At 31.8% G+C, this 15,737-nt stretch overlaps 1 protein-coding gene across 2 annotated transcripts; it reads left to right on the top strand.

Moving 5' to 3' along the window:
• Positions 1–808: 808 nt before the first annotated feature.
• On the top strand, positions 809–10,450 carry LOC106065101 (pancreatic triacylglycerol lipase-like). 2 transcript variants are annotated; one of them, XM_056025196.1, is made up of 13 exons: positions 809–838; positions 2,159–2,288; positions 2,705–2,813; positions 4,256–4,421; positions 5,320–5,466; positions 6,190–6,301; positions 6,473–6,589; positions 6,809–6,925; positions 7,105–7,217; positions 7,712–7,832; positions 8,515–8,635; positions 9,876–10,073; positions 10,201–10,450. In XM_056025196.1, the coding sequence occupies exons 2-13, from the start codon at positions 2,213–2,215 to the stop codon at positions 10,277–10,279; spliced, it is 1,476 nt and encodes a 491-aa protein (XP_055881171.1). In that variant the 5' UTR covers positions 809–838; positions 2,159–2,212; the 3' UTR covers positions 10,280–10,450. The 2 variants fall into 2 exon arrangements, with proteins under 2 accessions (XP_055881171.1, XP_055881170.1); XM_056025195.1 differs by lacking the exon at positions 809–838 and having other exon boundaries at positions 2,141–2,288.
• Positions 10,451–15,737: the final 5,287 nt, after the last annotated feature.

The following is a 15,737-nucleotide window of genomic DNA, read 5'->3' as shown; positions in this document are numbered from 1 at the left end:
TCTAGAGTAATCTAGAGTTAAATATTGGCTTGGATAGAGTTCGTTCTGCGCATGCGTAACCTTATTTGTTAGATGTACTCGAACTATGGAACTATTAAAATGTATGTAAACACGGCTTCGCAGCTATAGCGGTCGAAAGTATAAAAAAATGCTTTAGAAAAACAAATTTGAATATTTATTAATACCCAAGGAACATTTATGCCAAGTTTTATCAAGATTGGTGAAACGGGTTTGATTTCTATGCGGGACACACATACATACATACATACATACGCCTTACTTTCTCTCTCTCTCTCTCCCCCCCCCTCTCTCTCTCTATCTCTCTATCTATCTATCTATCTATCTATCTATCTATCTATCTATCTATCTATCTATCTATCTATCTATCTATCTATCCATCTATCTATCTCTCTATCTATCTATCTATCTATCTATCTATCTATCTATCTATCTATCCATCTATCTATCTATCTATCTATCTATCTATCTATCTATCTATCTATCTATCTATCTATCTATCTATCTATCTATCTATAGAATGATATATATATATATTGTTATTTCCTTTTTTCCTTTTTTAAATATTGAAACTATATATACCTTCACTATTTCATAATTTTTGTTAAATGTTTCATTCATAAAATATTTGTTTATACTTTTTACCGAAGACTGGAGAATTATTCATGTCTGTGATCTAACTTAGACGATCGGTATTTGAGTAGGAGCCTTAACTCGGCTGTGTGTAGTTTATTTACTACGCTCTTCATGTAGTGTATTTACTAAGGCTTTTTCTTTTAGCCAAGGATCATTAAAACTTTGCTGGGGATGTTTGTGTGAGGTCATTAGCTGAGGTTATAAATAGAATAAAACAGACTAGATGACCATTTAGTTCAAATATTCTGTGTCTTCTTCTAAAAGTTAATTTGTGTTTCTCATTTTAAGCGATTTTTTTCATAAAGTACGAAATGGTTCCGAGAGTACTGTAATCATAAAACAGAGCCTAACTTATTATATTATATTATATTATTTTATATTATATATTTCTGCGTGGTGGCAGATGGGTAAAGAGCTTGACTTTCAAACCATAGGAATCTCGAGTTCAAATCTCGGTAAAAACCAATAATTTTCTTCCGAATTCACTCAACTTTAGTGGGTACCAGTCAGTAAAGGTTGTTAGTCGTTGTGCTGACCACATGACACCATTGTTAATCGTCAGTCATAGAAACCACATTAGTTTCCACTGGTCGCACGGTCTATTAGGGGGACCTTTATTATTATATCTTATTATATTAAACTGTTAGCTCTTATAGCTAACTTATGGTGAACTTTTGTACAAAAAAAATGTATTAATTTACGTTCATGTTAGTGAGATAGTGAAACTTCATAAAGTCACTAGTTTCACTCGTTAATTCATGCGGTGTTTCACTGGGTTCAATAGAACTTCAAGAGTCTATTATTCAAGAATATATTTCATAACCATGGTATTAGTACCAAGGTTATGAAATAAGAAAGTCACTTTATGAAATCTCTTTTTATTATATTGTTTGAATAGAATGGTCAAAACAAACACGTCCATATACAATTCAATATATGTAATTCAATTTAACCTGTCAATCTGGTGAACCTTTAGACTCTTCATTGTTTATAGTTGACATATTTCTAGAGTAAAGCTTTTCAATAGATATCGCTCACAGTCTGCATTTACATATTGTGCTATTGTGATTTATCTTACAGAGATCACATCTAAGAAACCTGCTGGCTCATGAAGTTACCTTTAACAAGCTATTGACTAATTAAAGAAGAAAAAAAATCATTATAGTTAAGATATAATTGGAGTTTATAATTAAGGCCTCATCAATATTAATTAACTTTTTAAAGTCTTACTCTAGAAAAAAATGGAAAGGGGCGTTTACACTAAATACTAACTCTCTTTAATATATCTTTCTCTAACATTTTACTATGAGTAAACAGATGTGATTATGGGGTTTATTTGATGTGTCAACTCTTTAAAAATATTACAAAAAGACAGCTTTGTTAAAATAATATTTTTCCCCAATAACTTCTAAAAGTTCTTTTCGAAGCTTGATATTTATAGCAACAGAAAACTGCTCAGTGTAAACGCGCCTTAATTGATCATGATATCATGTACTTTCACCAGAAAAGTACAAAAGTATTTACTCAGCAGACGACCAAGATCTAGTTGTTAGGAACAATGGAGTCAAGACGGAGGCCTGTGATTCTATTGGCTCTAGTGGCTTTGACTAACATTGTACACTTGACAAAGGGAGGTAAGAAGATTAGACTGTTTTTTTTTTCTTTTTACATATTAACCGTGATTTGAGTTCTAGTTTTGCCAAATTCTATCTGATTGAATGAAGTAACTAGATAACTTGGAGCTTTGATACTTGAAAAAGAGTTCACTGAATGTGGATATTCTACTTTGGAAACCTATAACCCCCCCCCCTCCTTATCATCGTATTGCATTAAAAAATACTTTTTCATTTTGAAAAAAAACTTTTTCATTAAAAAAAAGACTTTTTCATAAAAAAGAAGAAACAAAAGCAAGAACAAGGTCAAAAACTAATTAGTAACAGCATTGTTATGCTTTCAATCCAGTTTTTATATGTTTCCATTACCATATAATTAAAAAACTACGTCTCTAAGATCTCACTCTGTTTCCAACTGTATTCTTTGATCGCCACAGCTGATGAAGTCTGCTACACTCCGCTGGGATGCTTTTCTACAGAACCTCCTTTTGGAATAAGTCTTCAGAGACCACTTGTGTTGAATCCACAATCCCCAGGTGTAATTGGGTAAACTCTTAAAATGAAATCTATTTAGGGTTAGTTTTAAGTGCACCTACTATTACCATTTGTATGAATTAAAATAAAACACGCGATTTGATTATGAGTGAAAATTATCTGAAAAGAATGCTTGCAACCTAAAGAATTTTCAAAGAATGATGAAATGTAGTTTCTTTTTATTTTACTTACTCTTGTTATTTTATTTACATTAAAAATATACAAAATATAAAAAAATACTTTAAAAAACTAAAATTATCAAAGGAAATAGCCACAAAATCACCGCCAGATATTTTTAAATACTGCGAGGTTTAGCTCTCTTTTTAATATAAAAATTAATTACTACTTATTGATTAAATAATTGGTTATTTTTTTCATTGATTTACATATTGTCATCGACTATTTGCTAATGAAGCTAAATGTTAACTTGATCAAAGAGTGTGAGTGGGAGAAAAGGCGTACACAAGATTTGTACCAGACAGACAGACAGACAGACAGACAGAGTGAATTAACATAAAGACTGATTTAACCTAAAGACTGAATTAACCTAAAGGGTGAATTAACCTAAAGAGTGAATTAACCTAACCTAAAGACTGAATTAACCTAAAGACTGAATTAACCTAAAGACTGAATTAACCTAAAGACTGAATTAACCTAAAGAGTGAATTAACCTAAAGAGTGAATTAAGCTAAAGACTGAATTAACCTAAAGAGTGAATTAGCCTAAAGAATGAATTAACCTAAAGACTGAATTAACCTAAAGGGTGAATTAACCTAAAGAGTGAATTAAGCTAAAGAGTGAATTAACCTAAAGAGTGAATTAACCTAAAGAGTGAATTAACCTAAAGAATGAATTAACCTAAAGACTGAATTAACCTAAGCTTTGTAAAAAAAAAAAAAAAAAAAGAAATGTAATTGACATTTCGAGTTAGTTCAAACTTGCGATCTCAGCGTACGAGTAAAACTAGACGTCATTTTTCATATCATTCTAGATGAGGAATTCTTTTTTGTCTGTCTTTTTGCTGTCCATGTCAGTTTTTACAAAGCTTATATCCGCTCACTCTGTCTGTCTGTCTGTCTGTCTGTCTCTCTCTCTCTCAGTCTTTCTAGTATATATTTTAAACACCTTATTTTTCGCACAACCAATCTCTGAAAAAGTTGAAACTTAACACAATTATTTATTGTACTTAACAAAACACTAATCAATTAGAAAATTAACCAATTCTTCAATTAATTATTGCTAATTAATAATTTTGTTCAATATCTAAAACGGAAAAAAAAATATTCTACATTTTTTAGATCTATAGTTGTAAATGTGGAGTTTTCCCCCTCAGATAAGCTTTGTTTTCTTTTTTTAATAAGTATTTTTACATTTTGCTATCTTTCTTTTGTTTTCACTTCACGCCTGCATCCTGCTCTAGATTTAATTTTTTTAAATTGTTTTTTCTCTAACAGGACTGTGTTTAAACTTTTCACACGAGAGAGTCCCTCTCAATCCATCGATTTGCCCGCCATTAGGGTAGATAACATTAACGATGTGTGGACAGGTTTAAAAGTTCGACCAGTGAAATTTATCGTCCACGGATTTTTAGAGGACACAGACAAGGATTCTTGGTTGAGGGTGAGTAACATCGTTTATTAAACGATCCCTCCCCCCTTCCTCTTAAATTTCGTTGACCTTGTGATTATCAGGGCAAATTTTGAGTCTTGCCACCATCAATGCTACCACTGTAATAAGCACTACCATCACGATGTGATGTATATTTATCACATACTTATACATTTAAAGTCTTGATATGATAAAGAGTTTCCGTATAGTTAACTAACTAAAGTCACGATGTGACGGATGTGATCTTATAGTTACAAAACTAAAGTCTTATCACTTGAGTAGTAGGATAGAAGTACATGTGACTATTTATTTTTCATGCGAGGGAAGGGGTTGTAATGAGGTATCATTCTGTAACTAGAAGTAGGGATCATTCTCTATATAGAAAAAATGGATCATACTCTAACTAGAAGGAGTGATTATCCTCTATCTACAAGGAGAAATCATCCTCTGACAAGAAAGAATGATTACTCTTTAACTAGAAGGAGGGATAATTCTCTAGCTAGAAAGAGGTATCATCCTCTAACTAGAAGGAGCGTTCATCTTCTAACTAAAAGTAAGCATAATTCTTTAACTAGAAGAAAAGATTATTCCTTAACTAAAAAAAAGGATAACTCTCTAGCAATAAATAACGTTGATACTTGACACTTGACTGGTCAAGATGTTTTAAATATCGATTAGGATGTTTTATATACTGGTCGAGATGTTTTAGATACTGGTCTAGATGTTTTAAATATCGATTAGGATGTTTTATATACTGGTCGAGATGTTTTAGATACTAGTCAGGATGTTTTAGATACTAGTCAAGATGTTTAAATACTGATTAAGATGTTTTAGATATTGGTCAAGATGTTTTATTTCTTGTTTGTTTAGTTCTTATTCTCTTAACATTAATCTCTATTTCTTCTTACAGACTCTGAAAACAGAGATATTATTACAAGGCTACTATCACGTGATTATAGTGGACTGGTCTGAAGGAAACAAACCTCCATACACACTGGCTACAGCCAACACCAGAGTCGTTGGAGCACAAATCGCTCACCTCATACAGAAACTGGAGGTAAACTAGATTGGAGATGACGTGGCCAGTGGTCACATATTTTCTAAGATGTTGTTGATCTAAAAAATTGAAGTGTATCTGGTCAGTTGTTCTATATACCATCTGACTATTTTTCATTTAAGTTCCGTTCTACATACTTCTGCTCTACATACTTCTGCTCTACATACTTCTGAAGTTATGCTTACATCTTACGTGAAGTCTTCCATACATGAAGGCCCGGTGGCTAAGTTGTAAAGTGCTTGGCTTATATATATATATGTTAGTGTATACAGGATGAAACCCACAGTGCTATATATATTATATATATTACAGATCTACATTATAAAAGAGGCTCTTATGGTGTTGATTCACAAGGCTTTAGCCGATATTCTCTCTTCGCTATTACATCCATATCTTAGCTATAGTTTTGAAGAAGTAAGGAAGTTTGTAACATTCGTAATTTATTTTTTAATACAAATAATAATAATAATAATGTCGTTGAACTTATCTTGGTGAGTTCAGTAACTGGATAACTTTTGATTGTTACATGAATTGTGGTGGACTAGCATAGTAAGTGGTTCAGCAGTGCCAATTCTACACCCTCTACTTCGTTAGATCCCTTTGTTTAGACTACTATCAAATCGCATAGTTACATCCATAGGTAACCAAATAGAGAGTACTTTAGTTCTGTTAAGAACGTAGACTGTAGAGACATCTTTTTAACAGTTCATTCACACATTCTAGGAGAGTTTTGGAATTCAACCATCGGACATGCACATCATAGGTCACAGCCTTGGAAGTCACATTGCTGGTTATGCTGGCGAGCGTACATACGGTCGACTTGGAAGGATCACAGGTAATGTTGTAACATGGCCAACCAAAGAATATGTGTATATTTAGTTGTATGCAATCAAAATCACTTACCCAGAAACCCTGGTTATCATAAACTAATTGTCTGATCATGCTGTGAGATTGTTGATAAGTGGTTAGTGCTTTATCTGACACTTCAACGCACTTTATGTTTCAGGCCTTGACCCTGCAGGACCTTACTTCGAAAACACGGACATAAGAGTCCGACTTGACCCGTCAGACGCCAGATTTGTTGACGTCATACATACTGATGGCAGAAGCTTGTTGTTATTAGGTATCTCGAGTCTGTTTTTATCAGACATGTCAATGTGGAATTTCATAATTAAGCTGAAGCGTATTTTTAGTTTATCTTTCTTGATATTCAAGTACTATACAAATAAATACATGTAAAATGTAAATGTAAATGAACACAAGTTTGTTCTTGCTGATTTTGCAATTGGAGAGTTTTATTATTTTTTTAATATATATTTTATTTTCTCTTCAATTATTTTAGGTCTCGGGACATTGCAGCCTATGGGTCATTATGACTTCTATCCAAATCTGGGTCATGAAATGCCTGGCTGCCAATATTTCCCAATAAAAGATATATTAGAACTAGGAATGCGTGGAGGTAGGATTATATGCAGCTTCCGGACTTGTGTTTAAAAGTCAAAATATTTTAAAAACTGATTTAAAAGATGTAAGTTTCTGAGAGAATGCCTCGGATTAGATACGCATTTTTTTAAAGCATAAAATATGAGCTTTTGTACTTGATTGTCTCGACACAGTTTTGTTCATTTTGTTGTCCAGCTGCTAGAGAAGGTGCATGCAATCACGCACGGTCTGTCAAGTATTTCATAGAGAGTGTCAACGTGAAATTTCCTTACACAGCGTACCCATGTAGTGGAGAAGAAGACTTTGTGGTCAGTACGTTGTTTTATACGTAAACATCAATAGACGTTCAGGTTTTTAACCAAATCTTTTGTTTTATTTGACACGTGGATACCTTTAAAACATGGGGAGATTTTACATGCGTAGTGAAAGAACTTGTTGCTCAAATCAACGATCAAAGTGTGTGAATGATTAGCTAAATCAGCCAGAGAAGTTAGACATTATTAGCTATATTTGTTGGGAGAATCGAAAGAAATATTATGTCTTTATCTGACGATCGATGAATCCGAATAATAACTTTGTGTCTATCATGGCTGGGGAAATGATATGTCAAGGTTGAAATGATGTATGTTAAAAGTGAAATGATGTATGTGAAGGTTGAACTGATGTGGTAATGTCAAGGTTGAAGTGATGTGTTTATGCCAAGGTTAAAAGGATGTGTGTATGTCAAATTTTAAATGATCTATCTCATTGTTAAAAAATGATGTATGTATGTCACTAATGATGAATTAAATATGATGTTCAGTCCGGTAAATGTAGGACCTGCAGTACACAGGGATGTGCCAGGATGGGTTTCCACGCCAAGCCAATAAATGAACTCATTCAGAAATATTACTTAACAACCTCAGACTCGGAACCTTTTTGTCGTAAGTGTTGTTTTCACGTTTTAAAGTCAATCATGTCTTTAAACTTCGTAGTCAATAAATGTCACGTAGAGTCTACATTTCACGTCGATATGAAATTTTACGACTAAAAACTGACGAAGTTTTATAGAGAAAAGCCAACTTGATAACCTTTCGACGTCGCTCGTATTTTTTTTTTCTACTTTAATACTTATTTCGGTAATCCAAAAAAATTCTGCAGGAAAGTTCGTAACATACATCAAGTTTATTTTCCAGATGCTAATAGAACAAGCGCCACGTTGTATTTGGTGTTGCTGGTCTACTTCAAGCTGATTGAAAGAAAATGCTTTTTGTATCGGAGTTATCACAATCGACTGTAGGGCAATTTAGCCTAATAATTGACCAACCCCAGTCAACCTCGTATAGTTGACTTTGTTTTTTTTAAAGACTCATAGTTAGCTCATGGATTGTGAGTAGTTGTGCTATATAAAAAACTCGCTATTTAGCAATATAATATTAAAGCTTGTCTTCGAGTCAGAAGATAATGAGGGATGCAGCATTTCCCGAAGCTACGTAGCCCCAGCTGTAACCTACAAATTTTGCCACAAACAACAATATAAATATAGATCATTCGTACTACGTGTATTAAAAAAAGTTATTTTAAAAAGTAGCAAGAAGTATTTTAAAAACACGTGTTTATTTTTAGAATATCACTGGGAAGTCTTCATCAAGTTAAGTTCCCAGCCAACATTTTCTGAGAAGGGAATTATCGAAGTGAACGTTGCTACGTACTCAGGAGTCATCAAGTCGGTCAAATCCAGTAACAAGTAAGTGATACAGAGAAAGAACAAAAATACTTTTTACAAAATAAAAAAAAAAAAAGCTTTAATGAAATGTGGTTGCATTAATTAGTTTGGATCAGTCATGTAATTAAATTTCTAATAGAACTAGAGTAACAATAATAAATCTGTGCGATTTGAAATATTTTTACCCGTTAATTTTGTTTAGCGCTATTTCAGGGTTTTAGTTTTCTCTAACTATTGTTAGATTCAAACTTTAAAGCTGTGATCTATAAAGCGGACTAGTGCAGATTATACCACCACAACATTAAAATACAAATTCTTTGCCTTGTTCGATACCCCAAAATAATAATTATCAATAGTTAATTAATTAATTGGTTTTTGTTGTTGTTGATTCTTGTGTTGTCCGGTAAAAGAAATAATTGGCGAAATTTCAGCTTTATCTAATATTGGGTGTAGGAGAAATAACGTGTAGAAACTTATGACCTGACAAAGTGAGTTAATATAAGTTCAGACATACTGTGACATAAATGTTTCTCTTTTATCACGTGATAATGCCCCAAAAATATGGACAACATTTTACTTTACAATAAAAATCAACATGATGATACTCCCCTCGTTTCAGACCATGTAAACGTCATTTGTTTCTATGGCTACGGTTAACGAGGGTGTCATATGGCCAGCAAATCGAACTACCTTCTTTACTTTTCCCAAGTAATTCCAGGTACCCATTAGAGTTGGGTGGACTCAGGGGCCTCTTTAAAAATCCCGAAATTCAAAATCCATTTTTTCGACGAGATTCAAACCTAAGGCCCCTCGTTTTGGAAGCCAAACGTTTGACGACTCTACCAGGCGGTCAAAACGAGAAAACGTTGCAGGGGTTGTAACGTCTGACTGAAGTGTAATACTTGTTTTCATATTGGATGCTTTTACCCAACTGCAAGTCCCAGTTCAATCTTTTGCTGACAGGAAGACTGGAACCTCTATGAGCTATATACACACACACACACACAGATATATATATATATATATATATATATATATATATATATATATATATATATATATATATATATATATATATATATATATATATATATATATATATATATATACACTCTCTCTCTCTCTCTCTCTCTCATACAGTTCTTCAAGTCAACTGGTACAAAACTTTGTACTTGAAGAATGCTTTTAAGAGCGAAATTTTAACGTAATGATGGTTAATTAACGGGATAATAATTTATGTGTTTTATTTCCCTGATTTCAGCCCAATCAGTTTAACCAATAACCAAGTAGTGCATGTTTCTCTAATCGATCCAGTAGACATTGGCTCCATAGCGACCGTGTCTGTCCGGTGGAAGAAGGAGTTTTCAATACTCGACACATTGGGAGGATGGTTTGGGAAAAAGCCTAAAAAGATTTATATCGATGCTGTGGGTGTTTACAGTGCTGAAAATAATGAAAAGTAAGTGGAGCAGTTCTGGTAAACTTTAGTTTACAATAATCAAGACTATAGTATTTATTAAGTAACTAAAATCTAAAACTTACATATAAAATAATCTAGTCGTTACAATCTCAATTTTTTTTCTCAGAGTAATTTTCTGTGCAAGAGATGAGGCTTTAGAAGATGATAAGACAACCTTACTTCTGACACAAAACCAAATTTGTTAAATTCAAATACTGGACACTGGGATGAAAAGAAACCAGATCCAAGGGGCTTTTTCCTGTTGTTTTCCGTTTCTGTTGTCCAAAGAAATTCTAATGTTTCATTTATTGAAATATTAACAATCTGTTGACCAGAAGAACTGAGTGGAAATAAATATACAACAAAAAAAAAGCAAATCTGAGTTTTCAAAGCAAACTAACAAAGTAGACATTTAATGAAGTTACACATTTAAAACAATATAAAGCAAATACATGGAAAGAGAAAATGTTGTACTTGTATTCTGAAAACAAGGAAGGCGCATTCAGGAAAGCTTCTATGCTTTCAAAAAAAAAAATAAACACCGAAAAATATTTTTTTTTACCAGACAGATAAAAACACTGAAAAGCAGAGTGAGTTGATATAAACTTTGTAAAAAAAAAAATATACAACTCGATCTCTGACATTTTCTTCCAATAGTATTTAGTGAAAAAACAAATTTCATTGGGTACAGGTTTTATTTTATTTTTACCTTTGATAGGACTTAAAGTCAATTAGATCAACCTGATAAGAAGAATTTAAATGAGAAAATATTTTATTATACATTTTTTAACATTTCTTTTTGTAAGATTGCCCTCTGAGTTGATTAGTAAGCTGAATTTCAAGTCGACTTTATAATAATCGGGTATAAGTATTTTTAAAATGACAAAATTAAACAAAATGAATGCCCTGAAGCCTTAATTAAATAGGATTAATTAACTAGTGGTCTCCACGATCATCAAAACAAAACGTATTTTCTGCTTTGAAATCAATATCTAGTCAAGTGGTTCCTTCTTAGAAGTCGTATTTGCTTTATTTATATAAATATTATACACATTTTCTTTTACCTTTTACACAACATAATATGAAACATCTTTCTTATCAAATTTTGACATAATAGGCCTAGAATAGAAATACAAAACATTGCACACTTGGACAGTTGTAATTAAATAAACTCCACACTCACCACAATTTTATTTAATCAACTATTCACACATCATCTGAAGCAGTTCCGGTCATTCTATACAATGACTAGGCAAACTAGGAGATATAGCATTCATTTCTTACTTTACCTGTAAGTGTAAGACATTCTATAGGTGTCGGGTGGCCTATAGCTATGCTCTTTTAGAATTCAAAGGTTAATTAGACTATACTATGGGAAAACTGGTGGGCCTAAAAAGTGTTTGTGAATACTATATCATTGTTTTATCGATGGGGGATAGTTTTAATGCAGGCCTTTTTAGTGAGAGGTTTAAGAGCGTTCCTTGGTAAAATAAACATATATAACAACTATTTAAACAGCAGTAAAGGACGGATATCTCCATCACCTATCCGTTAGTCTGTTGGACAGTTACGGCACAAAACAAGATCATTGAATAGAATCTCTTTTAATGACAGGTTCGTCCATGCTTCTATGTTGTCTTGCCATCGCTTTCTCTGTCTGCCTCTTCTTTTTCCTGGTACTGTTCCCTGAAGAGAAATCTCTGCGAACCCAGATGACCTAGTGATAAGGCCATAGATTTTAAAATTGCATTTTTGTACCGTAGTTTGAAGGTCCAAACGATGTTCTAATAATCGTGTCTATAATCTATTCATTTGTAATGCGGAATTAGTCTGTGAAACCTAGAATCTTTCTGTAGCATCTCAAGTCCATTGCTAGCTACTTCCCCTCTTGCTGTTGTCGGACACGTTAATTCTCCAAAACCCATTTTCAGATAAATATAAAATTTTCCACAATTTTTTCTAAAATATAAAAACACCAACTAGTTAATAAATTATTGGAAATTAATTATTTTGTTAGGAATCTCGACAAGGGAAAGAATATGAACTTGACTGACGTGGTGGTATAAGCTGAATTAGTCCCCTTTATAAGTCTCAGCTATAATTTGAACCAGAAATAACTATACAAATTTCTCTAGTCATAAGTACCTCACTAGCAGATTGGTAAGCACGTCGTTCCGCCGAGGAGGCACGAGCTAAGAGTTTGACTTCTGGTCGTTCCATTTTTTTTTTAATTTTGTAAATGTTTTTAAAATACAAATTGCGGTGAAATTCACCCAGAAAACATTTTCGTTTACAAAAGAAATACTGTAGCTAAAATATCCAACTTATATTCATTTTCTAAAAATTCTTTGACATATCGACATTAATGAGACGGATAATGTGATTTGACACAGAGCTTCAAAGACTGGCAAACCATATTTTTAAGAGATAAGCATGACACAACACGAGGTGTTGAGTTTATAAAGCGCAAAACTTTGAGGGATGGATCAAGTGATCAATTTACTAAGGAACATAAACGTTTTTTTGTGTGTGTAGATAAAGCAATAATAAAGTGTGTCCACCTTTTAGTCGATTCTTGCATTAATGCTGAGCCATTTGGGGCTTTGAGGTTGAATGATAAGTTTCTCTTAGATAACAGGAAAGAAAAGAAATAAATTTGTACTTTTACAAGTAAACACATTGGCTGGTATAAGAGAAAAAATTTTTAATAATGTAACGAGACTAACATTGAGCTGGACCGGTGATATCGTTAGACTCGATTCGCTGTTAGAAAGACCTTTAATAAAGCTAAGAAAGTAATACAATTACAATGAAAAGCTAGTGTATCGACGTTAAACAGCATTATTACACTTTTCCTTGATTTCTACTAAATATGAGAAGAGTGACAAAATTTTTGTGTACCGTAACTGCACCCCAGCGACATTATTTAAGGAACAGATGATGATAAAAATATAATTTAAAAAACACATACACTATTGCAATTTGTAATTTTTCTTAGTAGTTTCTTATTGAGTAAATGAAGGGAGAAGAAAAATATGTATAAAAAATATTCACGTACAGAGATTCGAACTGTCCACCGTTGGCTTGGAAAGCCGACTTTCTACGCAAGTGCCAAACCAGACATTTGGTTAACGAGACTTAATGTTTTTATACATACTTTAATAAAACCTCATTCTGAAAAATAAATCTACATATATTTTTTTAGTATTTTCCAAATATTGCTTCAAAATGTTTAATATTATATGAATCAAAACATTTTATATATAGTGCATTTCATGCTGACACTACATTTGACTTTACAATTCTAAATTTAGTAATATTTTTTCAAATTAAAAATAGATGACATCTTTTCCAACAGTTATTCATCCTGGAAGGAATGACCTTTCCGTTTTGTATTTTCGTAGTACAACGAAGTAGAGAACTCTATATGTGTTTTATTAAGAAAAATTTGCATTTTATTTTATAATAAATTTAATTTTACAGTAAATAGAAATATCGGCAATAAATTACTAAAATATTTTTTAAACACATTATTACACAAATTTAACATTAAAAAAATATACTTTTGATTTTTTTAAATTAAAATTTAAATGTTTTTGGAATAGTTTATTTTAAGTTTAAACCAGTTTTAATATTAATATATACTTAATATAAATACAAAAGCTCACACTATTGGTCTTGTGTAGAATTAAAAAACATATTCATTCTTTGCTTATATAAATCGTTGCGCTACCCAATTAGAAACGTCGAGTCTAAATAATTAAAATAAAATAAGTACTGAGAATTTTGAAGGTAATACACTCCAAAGGAGTTTGGTACGTCATTCCTACATAACAATTTCCTTTCTATATATTTTTCTTAGATGTTTGACTAAATAGACACAGCATGATGTACGCTTGTCAATATATAGATTTATCTAAGCTTTACCCAATTTTAGATAGACTAATATAGAAATCCATAGGAGTGCTGGAACAATCCATTCTCTCTTCTCTCCACTTTAATATTTTTTTAAAACATATTGTTCTATAAATTCTAAAAGCATTTATGCCTTGCTTCAACATAACCGGGAGATTTATTTCCACTCTCTTGTTTGCAAATGATATAGATCTCATTAAAAAAATTACCTTAAGTACACGAACTTACTTTTAAATTTTATATTGTAACTTAATCAATTAGCAGTTACTTTTACTTTCACCCATTCTTTAGTCCTGTTATGGGCAAACGTTTTCAGAAACGGTGTAAGAAAACCCAATCGTTTTTTAATAATAATTTTACAAAGTTTATATCAAATCATACTGTCAGTCTCTCTTCTAAAAGTTTGTACACGCTATTTCTCCGAAACCCATTTTCGGATCAATATGAAATGTTCCACATTTTTTTCTTTTATCTACCAAAAATGATTTTAAATAGCGATTAGTTATTAAACTAATGGAAATTAATTATTTTGTTAGGAATCTCGACAAGTGAGAGAATATGTACTTGACTGAAGTGGTGGTATAAGCTGAATTAGTCGCCTTTATGAGTCTCAGCTATAATTTGAACCAAACCAGAAATTACTATACAAATTTCTCTAGTCATAAGTACCTGACTAGCAGAGTGGTAAGCACGTCGTTCCGAGGAGGCATGAGCTACGAGTTTGACTTCTGGTCGTTCCATTTTTTTTTTAATTTTTATTGTAAATGCTTTTAAAATACAAAGTGCGGTGAAATTCACCCAGATAACATTTTCGTGTACAAAAGAAATACTGTATTTATATTGCACGGAGATTAGAAACTCTTAAAATTGTTTGTGAGTATAAAAACTATTTACAATTATTCCCATGACACTGAAGACTCATTTAATTATATTACAGTTTTATAAAGAATAAACACCAAATCATCAGTCACTTGAAAGAGTTGCATTTAACGTTCATGAAAAGTTTGTGCGAAACGGCATGTCAGAAATCATTCAAATGTAAATAAACACTAGACTTAAGTTTCAATTTGCATGAAAGAGCATAGTTTTTTTATTGCGACATTATTTAAGGAACAGATGATGATAAAAATATAATTTAAAAAACACATACACTATTGCAATTTGTAATTTTTCTTAGTAGTTTCTTATTGAGTAAATGAAGGGAGAAGAAAAATATGTATAAAAAATATTCACGTACAGAGATTCGAACTGTCCACCGTTGGCTTGGAAAGCCGACTTTCTACGCAAGTGCCAAACCAGACATTTGGTTAACGAGACTTAATGTTTTTATACATACCTTCAAAAATCCTCATTTTGAAAAATAAATCTACATATATTTTTTTAGTATTTTCCAAATATTGCTTCAAAATGTTTAATATTATATGAATCAAAACATTTTATATGTTTTAAAACATTATTAGCAAAAAGTAATAGTGCATTTCATGCTGACACTACATTTGACTTTACAATTCTAAATTTAGTAATATTTTTTCAAATTAAAAATAGATGACATCTTTTCCAACAGTTATTCATCCTGGAAGGAATGACCTTTCCGTTTTGTATTTTCGTAGTACAACGATGTAGAGAACTCTATATGTGTTTTATTAAGAAAAATTTGCATTTTATTTTATAATAAATTAAATTTTACAGTAAATAGAAATATCGGCAATAAATTACTAAAATATTTTTTAAACACATTATTACACAAAT

The sequence above is a fragment of the Biomphalaria glabrata genome, chromosome 1 (assembly GCF_947242115.1).
Source record: "Biomphalaria glabrata chromosome 1, xgBioGlab47.1, whole genome shotgun sequence".
Taxonomy (NCBI): domain Eukaryota; kingdom Metazoa; phylum Mollusca; class Gastropoda; family Planorbidae; genus Biomphalaria; species Biomphalaria glabrata.
Note: the sequence above shows the minus strand (reverse complement) of the source record. Positions and strands in the feature narration are given on the sequence as shown.

Excerpts from the sequence above, each read along its gene's own strand:
- LOC106065101 (XM_056025196.1), top strand. The coding sequence starts at position 2,213 with ATGGAGTCAAGACGGAGGCCTGTGATTCTATTGGCTCTAGTGGCTTTG. Across the intron at positions 7,833-8,514 it reads AGACTCGGAACCTTTTTGTC|AATATCACTGGGAAGTCTTC; the intron begins GTAAGTGTTGTT and ends GTTTATTTTTAG. Across the intron at positions 8,636-9,875 it reads TCGGTCAAATCCAGTAACAA|CCCAATCAGTTTAACCAATA; the intron begins GTAAGTGATACA and ends CCCTGATTTCAG.